The sequence below is a fragment of the Ptychodera flava genome, chromosome 21 (assembly GCF_041260155.1).
Source record: "Ptychodera flava strain L36383 chromosome 21, AS_Pfla_20210202, whole genome shotgun sequence".
Classification (NCBI taxonomy): Eukaryota; Metazoa; Hemichordata; class Enteropneusta; family Ptychoderidae; genus Ptychodera; species Ptychodera flava.
This window is the reverse complement of record NC_091948.1, coordinates 15780596-15789598: the sequence shown is the minus strand read 5'-3', so window position 1 is coordinate 15789598 and position 9003 is coordinate 15780596. Positions and strand designations below refer to the sequence as shown.

Sequence of the window (9003 nt, the reverse complement as noted above, 5' to 3'; positions counted from 1 at the left end):
ATGTTTTGTATGATGTTTAGTATGATCTCTTCATACATGCATTATTCGACAATAAATTGTAGTACTGTTGTATTTAAGCAATAAACAAGACCCAGCGACGGCATATTACGAGACTTTGACAAGTTCATGACTTGTCATGAACTTATCAAAATCGAGTGGTATACCCGTTGCTGGGGTGGTTTGTTGATATTGTACCGTAATAATAAATTGGAAATTCTGGCGTGAAAAGCCAACATGATGCTAAAGCTGGAATTTTCCATAATTTCGTAATTGATACAGTGTTTCAAGTTATGCTTTCACACTTAAACACTTTTACAACTCTCTGCTGTTTTTGTATTTCTCGTTACGGAACGATTGCATGTGTTTAGTGAAGTGCGTCTTGAAGATGTTATAAGTGAGGCCGATGTAAACCTTCTCAGTGTTGTCCTCCGTTGATACTTTATACTTTGGTGCATCATAAATTCGGTTACTTTAAGCAAGATACGTGTACATGATTACAATAATGCACCAAGTGCAGGGGTTACCGTCGGTCAGTTCATTGTCATATTCGTTACAGTTAAATTCTAAGCAATCGTCGGGCTATATCACACCTCCCAACCAAGATCGAAAGGCGTCCTCGCTCGATCTACAAATCAAAATCAATATACACTAACAATCTTGGGGTTATATTCGTGACCCATGCTTATCGTTTAAAATCACGCCAAACATTCTTTACTGTTATTTCGAGGTAGTTTTGGAATGATTGATATTCCATGGAGTAATAACGGCACGACTCAAAAGGATATTTGCATATATTCGCGCAGTGAATTTTGGGAAATGTTCGAGTAGTGTGTCCATGAGAGCCAACACATAGCACTTTGATACTCTGGACAACTACAAAACCTACTTAAATAAAGGGCAGAGGCGCATATATTGCGAGCATGGAGGATATTGGAAGGACAGCCAGATACACTGATGAGTTGGTCTTTTTCGTGAATGGACGAAAGGTGAGTTTCAGTCTAGATAAATTCGTGTGCATTGAGGAAGGTGGCGAGCAGTTAGTTAAAGGAGGCAAAGCACAGAAAAAAGACACTGTAGAACAAACACTTATCAGTGCCGAAATATCTAAACTATCTAAAATATCTAAAACACATAGAGTGGAATTGAAAACGATTGTTTTCAAAAGACACTTTCCAAAAATTGCAGAAGTAGTTCCAAAGAAAACCCTCTGGTGGATTTTAAAAAGTACCTGTCGGTGGATTGTGCCAGGTTTGACTTTTTATGGGTCACTTGTCAACGATAAAAATGAAGACTATTGCAGGTACAGACTGAGTTGACAAGCTGAATAATGTGCATCTCAACCTTGCCATGTTTTGGGAAGTAGAACGAGAGACTACACTAACACTGAAGACAAAAAGTTGAAAAACAGAGAAAAATACATTTAAAGTTACAGTTACTGGCCCTTTCACAGGTGCCGCTAATGGAGCTGTTCGTGCATAAAGGTGTTCGTGCACATATTTTCAGCGGGCAGGCAAATTTAAAAAAGTAATCAGCGGGTGGGGAGAAAAGGTCAATATTTACAGCGGAGGAGGGGTGGAGAAATTTCAGATTTTTCAGTAGGCAGGGGAAAGTTTCTGGCAGTGGATACCGGAAAATAGGTGGAGAGAGGGGAATGCCGTGGTTGATAGAACTTCAGGGGGCAATGTCAAAAAATTAAAATAATAGGATTTTTGCTTGCACAGTTTTGTATATTGCATCCATGCTCTGAACGAGCGCACACATAGTGATAGAGTAAATAGTTGCTTCATGTGAGAATATGTTCATTTAGTGGGCAATGGGGAACTGTCAGAGGCGGGGAGAGGGCAGTGAGGAGCGGGGAGTAGACAGGCCATAGATACAATGGGAGGGCGTAGTTTCAACTCATAATCGGTTATCACATAATGTGCGTGACCCCATTGGTTTGAGCCAACGCATGTGCATACTGTTGTCCTCGTTATACAATGCAAACTATATAGTGTTATCCTCGCCTGTGAATATAGGACTATCTTCAACAATACTCTGCACTGAAGTATGATCACCACTTAGTACATGGCAACATAATCTATTTACAAGGCAGTGTGGTACTAAAATTTGGTGTCTCCCATAATTCATTTAGTCTATCATAGTGATCACTGACTGCTCTACTACAGCAATATCCTATCTGTTCAACTTAGAGTAGAATGCGCAAATGAGACACTTTTTAACTGTCAAAATTTGACAATGCTTTTGCCTATCTCCTGTTTGTGAGGACTTATTTTGAATTATGTAGAGTCATTAGATTTTCAACGTCTTTTTTTTTTTTTAAAAATCGAAAATTCACTTTACGCATTGAGTTAACACAGGTATAGCGGCCACTTTCAATTCAAAAAATCGGTAAATTTTTCAATCATAATTTGTACGGTGAGCCCACTTATTGTGAAGAGAATCCTCGTTTTCAAATTAAATGTATGTCATCCAGGATAGAAGTTTGTGTCAACTCAATAAACTGACAGTCTGCAAAATGTTGGCGGATGTACTCATCTCCTTTTCATATCGAGTTATGTGATTTTTGTTCCTTTTGGATGTATGCGTAACAGGCTCTGTTTACTAGTATAGTACATTGGATAAATTGAATCGCATAACACGTCTGAATCGCGAGGGAAGGCGGATAAAGGAAAAAGCGCGCATGAGACCTATTGCGTGGGGAGGGATGTGCGCAAGTCGCACAAACTATACGCCACTGTTACACCGTGCATGTATGTATGTATGTATGTATGTATGTATGTATGTATGTATGTATGTATGTATGTATGTATGTATGTATGTATGTATGTATGTATGTATGTATGTATGTATGTACACACACACACACACACACGCACACACACACACAATATATATATATATATATATATATATATATATATATATATATATATATATATATATATATACTCAAAATTTGTCTGTTCATATATACTAAATTTGTCATATCCTCAAAATAAGCTTAAACATGTGAAATTAATTATTTTACATTCGGTCCCTGTACGTATACATCATAATTACAGCATACAATGGTTTTCCTTTATAGTCTGTCTTGTCTTGAAAAATAATTCTCTTCTTGGGATATTTTGTTTTGCTGATCAAGAACAATTTGCAATGTTGTGAGCTATTTTATCCAAATCCTACCATGTCCTTGCTTGTGAAGGGTTATGACACCATCGGAATATAACACATTACGACAAATATGTAAAATACTATTTCGTTAATGTATGACCCACACGACAACTATTTTATGAAGAGGTTTCCCGGCCAGAAACTGTGCTTACAAGCAGCAAAATAATAAGCTACCGTAATTACACTCACGGTCACGTTCAATTCACACCGGGCGTCCCATGAACCAAACCATCATATGCTCGTGGTATAACAATCCCCAAGCGGTATTGGTCATGACTGACAGCTTTTGTTGCACAACGTTGAAGCCAGAAAACTGACAATATACATCAGCTGTGTCACCCGGTCAAAATCCATGCCGTTATCATGGGAGCTCGAAAATAGCTAATTAGACAAGTGAACTAATTTCCGTTTAGCTGTTTGGACAGTAATTTATTTATTAAGTTCACTATTGATACGATTTTTATCATGCACTGTCTTGTCTCTTCTATGTTTATTTATCTTTAAGTCCAGTTTTTAATTTATCCCGTGTCTTACAAATGTTCCACACATTCTCGTATTTTATTTCACCGACCACAAGTCGCGTACAATCCCGTCTATAGGCGAGGATTAACAACTCAAAACTGCCGTAGAGTGAAGTTGACACGAAACGAAACGAAGGTATCATAGCTCTCGCTACAAGCTCCATGATGCTAATAAAGTAATGCACCGAAAAAAAATTGAAAATAATTTTAAAGTATGATAATTGTGAAAAGAACAAAGTTGAAAGAAGAGTCGTATCTGCATAAATAGAAATCTGTTTGTCACTGTGAAATATGTCCGCTGATATGGAGTCCTGACGACGACAGTTGTGTGCAATGAATTGAAGTTGTTTTCACCAGTGAAAGTTGTTTACTATGGCAAGCCAAGTGTTGCAAAATTCGTGAAAACTATTGTTATGTTCATAAAAATCATTTTTGTGTTCATGAATTTTATGTTTATGTTCATCAAAACCATTATTATGTTCATGAAAACTATTTTTGTGTTCATAAAATCATTTTTGTGTTCATGAATATTATGTTAATGTTCATAAAAATCATTTTTGTGTTCATAAATTCCATGTTTATGTTCATGAAAATCATTTTTTGTTCATAAATTCCATGTTTATGTTCATGAAAACTATTTTTGTGTTCATAAAAATCATTCTTGTGTTCATGAATTCCATGTTTATGTTCATGAATTTTATGTTTATGTTCATAAAAATCATTTTTGTGTTCATAAATTCCATGTTTATGTTCATAAAAACTATTTTTGTGTTCATAAAAATCATTTTTATGTTCATGTATTCCATGTTTATGTTCATGAAAACCATTTTTGTGTTCATGAATTTTATGTTTATGTTCATCAAAACCATTTTTGTGTTCATGAATTATATGTTTGTTCATCAAAACCATTTTTATGTTCATGAAAACTTTTTTTGTGTTCATAAAAATCATTTTTGTGTTCATGAATTCCATATTTATGTTCATGAAAACCATTTTTGTGTTCATGAATTTTATGTTTATGTTCATCAAAACCATTTTTGTGTTCATGAATTTAATGTTTATGTTCATCAAAACCATTTTTGTGTTCATGAATGTTATGTTTATGTTCATCAAAACCATTTTCGTGTTTATAAAAGCTATTTTGTGTTCATGAAATCCACGTTTATGTTCATAAAAAACTAAAATTTGCTCCACTGCCACCTAAAAATATGTCCCCTGCCCCAGTAAAATTAAAATTTCCCCGGCCCTCAAAAAATGCTTCCGGAATAGCTTTTTCGATGAATAGCTCCGTTGGCTGCACCTGTAATCTCCGCTGTCTCTTGGTGATACGAGACTACCACAGCAAAACAAGACGAACAAATCTGGCAGCCAGGCAATCAGCGACCTGTGCTCGCAGATATATAAAACTATACACCGTGCAAATCGTTAAAATGTTTTTTATGAACATAAACATAAAATTCATGAACACAAAAATGTGTTTCATGAACACAAAAATGTTGGTTTTTTTATGAACACAAAAATGGTTTTCATGAATATAAACATGGTTTTTATGAACACAAAAATGCTTTTTATGAACATCAACATAAAATTCACGAATTTTGCAACACTTGGCTTGCCATAGTTTACCCCAAAATGAGATGTGTGTTATCTGAATTAGATTTTTTCCTCGAAAATTAGAATATTTTTCACAAATACAGAACTTCAATATTCTGTTACTCATATGGACCTCTGCAGCAGAGTATAGCGTGTTCGTAAACTTGAAACAGTGTATTCTTCTTGTTGTGTTTCTGCGAAGGCTCACATTTACGACAACGAACTTTGCTGAAAGAAAATGTCATATACCATTTCAATTTAAGGAATGCTTCTCCACCAAACAATGTTGAACTTTTTCGTAACAAGATACACATAAGTTTCTTCATTCATAAGTTGTATGTACCGACAGGAGGTGCCACGTTACAACCATGAATTAGAAAACGTTGAACACGTTACAGTGATTTGCACTTGATACCTTCAGTAACAAATAGCCGTAAGAATGTGAATTGCAAATCTTTCCCATTCGCTCTGTGGGTAAATAATTCCATTCTGTGGTTCATCTTTATCAACCCTAATTTTGCCACGGTAGGTAAATGGGTTTTACAATTGTTTGCTCGTAATTTATTTACTCAGTGTCAGTATTCACATCTCTATGAACCCGAGGAAAAACAATTTCACCTAAAAATGGCCTGTTTTGCAACCTTCCTTGCGTGCAGTTTAGAATATAAGAGAGACTCTTGTGTACATCATATTTCAAAAGTTGTAAAGGTGAAGATAAATAATGAACACAATTCCAGATCTTCTTTGTACTTTCTCTCAAGTTGATAATGTTGATTTTGGGCGTTTAAACAGCAAACTGCCATTCCGAGAAATTTTACGTATTGAATCTCTGAGCACGAAAACGATGTTTTCAGTCTTACGGACATTCGCCTATATTTTTGACAAGCTCTCTATCATATCTTTGTTTATTCACTGTGGAATTGAGATTTTATCCCAATTCTTTTGACTAAAGCGCTTTCTTCCTTGGAAGTTTTACACTCTCAAAATTTCCAACATACTGTCATCACGTTTGTCTTTCAAGAAGGGAGCCCCTTTTTTCAAGCTACCCTGATGGTCAGATTGTGGTTTCCTTGACCTACATACTCATTGCCTTCTGCAAAAATGCCTCAGTAACGTCCCACTGTAAAAGAGAATATAAAGTTACATGGCGGCTGTCCAAATAGTTACGAGGTCATTGGAGTCTGGTGATAATACAAAGACTAATATTGCCAAATTAACTCATGCGATAACGAGCAAATATGCCATCTCTGAAGATCAAATCTACCATTTAAACGCAGAAAAATTATGTAGTTTTCATCATCACAGGCCTTTCAGAGTACAAGACTTAGTTGTGTAACTTGCAAGGTCATGTTTAATGAAGCTACGGCGCAAAGAGACGTACATTGCCTGATTTTTAACATGTAACGTTGATCCTCTGATGTGTCACTCTCCCCGCGTTCTGCATGGGACAAGAATGTTTCAATGAACAGTATGATACTTCTAAACTTACAAACTGCACTATGCTTTGATTGTTTTCAACCTTTTCTCTCCTTGCAGATAAAGGAACGAAGAGTTCAACCAACAATGGTGTTACTCACCTACCTCAGAGATGAATGTATCCTTTCTTATTGTTTTGGTGATAAACTATAGTCAAATAAGACCAATAGATATCCCAGTTTCGTCAAGACAAACTCTTTTCTCCTTTTATTAAAAGTGACGGTCAATATAAATACAGTTCATTGGCAGTGGGGCGTAAACATGGAATGTTAAAAGCAAATACAGAAGAAAACACGCACGAATGACTGTCAATATGTAACTTATTCATGTAGTTTTAATGGGTTTTCGGCTTTTTACACCAAAAAGACGGCAGTGAGGGTAAATCGATTACTTCATCATTTCCATGGCAATAGTACAGAAACTAAACTGCTCATGTACCAACTTTCAAAAGCTCTTTGCAAGATGTCTTACATAAATCAAATGTCGCTTGTAAGCATAATGGTGTAAATCGGGTACGGTGGAGCACGTCCTACCAGTCATAACACACGTGGTATGTACGTACCAGTCAGATAAAATACATGTCCCACGCTATCGTTTAAGATTGAACGCGCCTCGGGGACAGATAGTCGGACTCTCAAATTTCTACAATTCTTTACTGATCTACCACTTGTGGGGCTCATTTTAAAGCTCTTGGAGAAAGAAAAACTTTAACCGTCTTAGTTTTTCGAAAATCCAAAATTTAATTTTTCCCCCAGAAACTTAACACAGGAATGGCGGCCATTTTGAGTTTCAAATATCAAAAGAATTTGGGTAATTTGTTTCGTTAGTTCCAAAACTTTGCACGGTGACCCCCCGAATTATGTTGTTGATTTCTAGTGAGAGAATGGTTGAAAGTTTCATTCAGGAAAGTTTGAGCAGAAGCTAAAGTATTTCAATTTCAAGGCGCATTCTACCCTAATTGCGAGCACATTCATTAAATATAGGGTGCCATGACAGAAACACTGTTCTATATCCTCAGTTGTGTCACAGTAAATCTGAAGGGTGCCAAACTGTCCTGTGGTGAGGGAGGGTGTGGATCGTGTACAGTGATGTTGTCTAGACTTGATCCGGCCACCAAGAAGATAAGGTATGCATCATTACTTTTAATTCATGCGTGTCAAATATTATAATAGCCACATCGTCCAGTATGCTTGGAATCTTAAACTCCTCAATAGAATTGTTTGGAAAAGCATACGATGCAAAGTTGTGATCATCCTACTTGTAGAAATGTTTGCACGGATTCAAGTGTCAAGCGATAAGTCAATTATATAAAATTGCAATGTCTAATTTGGCATTTCTGTTTGCAGGCACGACTGCGTTTACGCCTGTCTGGTACCGATATGCTCTGTGCATGGCACGGCTGTAACCACCATCGAAGGTCTTGGCAGCGTTCGGGACAGACTTCATCCGATACAGGTAAAAATCAAGCAAAACTGAGTCATATTGTACACGCGGCAACGGTTATGCAGTGTGTCGAAAAAACTAAGGGATGGTCAGTTTCTTCGAGCTGGGGGGGCCGGTGGATTCATGGGGGTCACCCTGTTTTTGACTTTGGTGATAGGGGGGTCATCATGTGTTTGAAATGCCCAATAGGGGGCGGGGGGTCAGTGTGTTTTTGAATTTTGACACAGGCTCATCATATCCTAAAATGCATCGCGTCAGCCACAAATTTCATCATTCAGTTGCATTTTTCGTCGCGCCCTTCGGGCGCGTGACTTTAATCAGAGATATTTTTCAGCACGCCCGACTTTAAAATATCAGGCATACATATATCAGAGATATCTGTATGTTCAATAATTTTCAGTGTGCTCTTCAAGCGCATTAGTTTAATATATCAAACATTTTCCTGCACACCCTTCCGGTGCATGACTTTAATATGCAAGGCATATATATCAGAGATATCAGGATGTTTCATATTTTTCGGCGCTATACTTTAATAAATCAGAGATATATGTTAGAGATATCTTGATGTTTACTAAGTGAAAGTGTACCATTATGAAATCTACAGTTCATATGGAAAGCATGACAAATTCCTGAGACTTTTCTGTAGTCTCTATGAGAATTCAGTATGAGAAAGCGACATGCACAAATATTTCACAATATATATTTGATAATAATAATAATAATAATCTTTATTGCCAGTCGATAAAAGAATCGAGAGGAATGTGCCTTGGCGTTGCTAAAGTCACTTTAACACAAA

The 9003-nt window shown here is 36.6% G+C and overlaps 1 protein-coding gene across 1 annotated transcript in view; it reads left to right on the top strand.

Moving 5' to 3' along the window:
• The first annotated feature begins 849 nt into the window (after positions 1–849).
• The window catches only part of LOC139122222 (xanthine dehydrogenase/oxidase-like), a 34345-nt gene continuing 26191 nt past the window's right edge, over positions 850–9003 (top strand). The window contains exons 1-4 of the mRNA XM_070687647.1: positions 850–986; positions 6825–6882; positions 7794–7890; positions 8111–8219. Coding sequence (XP_070543748.1) covers positions 921–986; positions 6825–6882; positions 7794–7890; positions 8111–8219 — 330 coding nt within the window. The 5' untranslated portion in view covers positions 850–920. The remainder of the gene's footprint in view (positions 987–6824; positions 6883–7793; positions 7891–8110; positions 8220–9003) is intronic.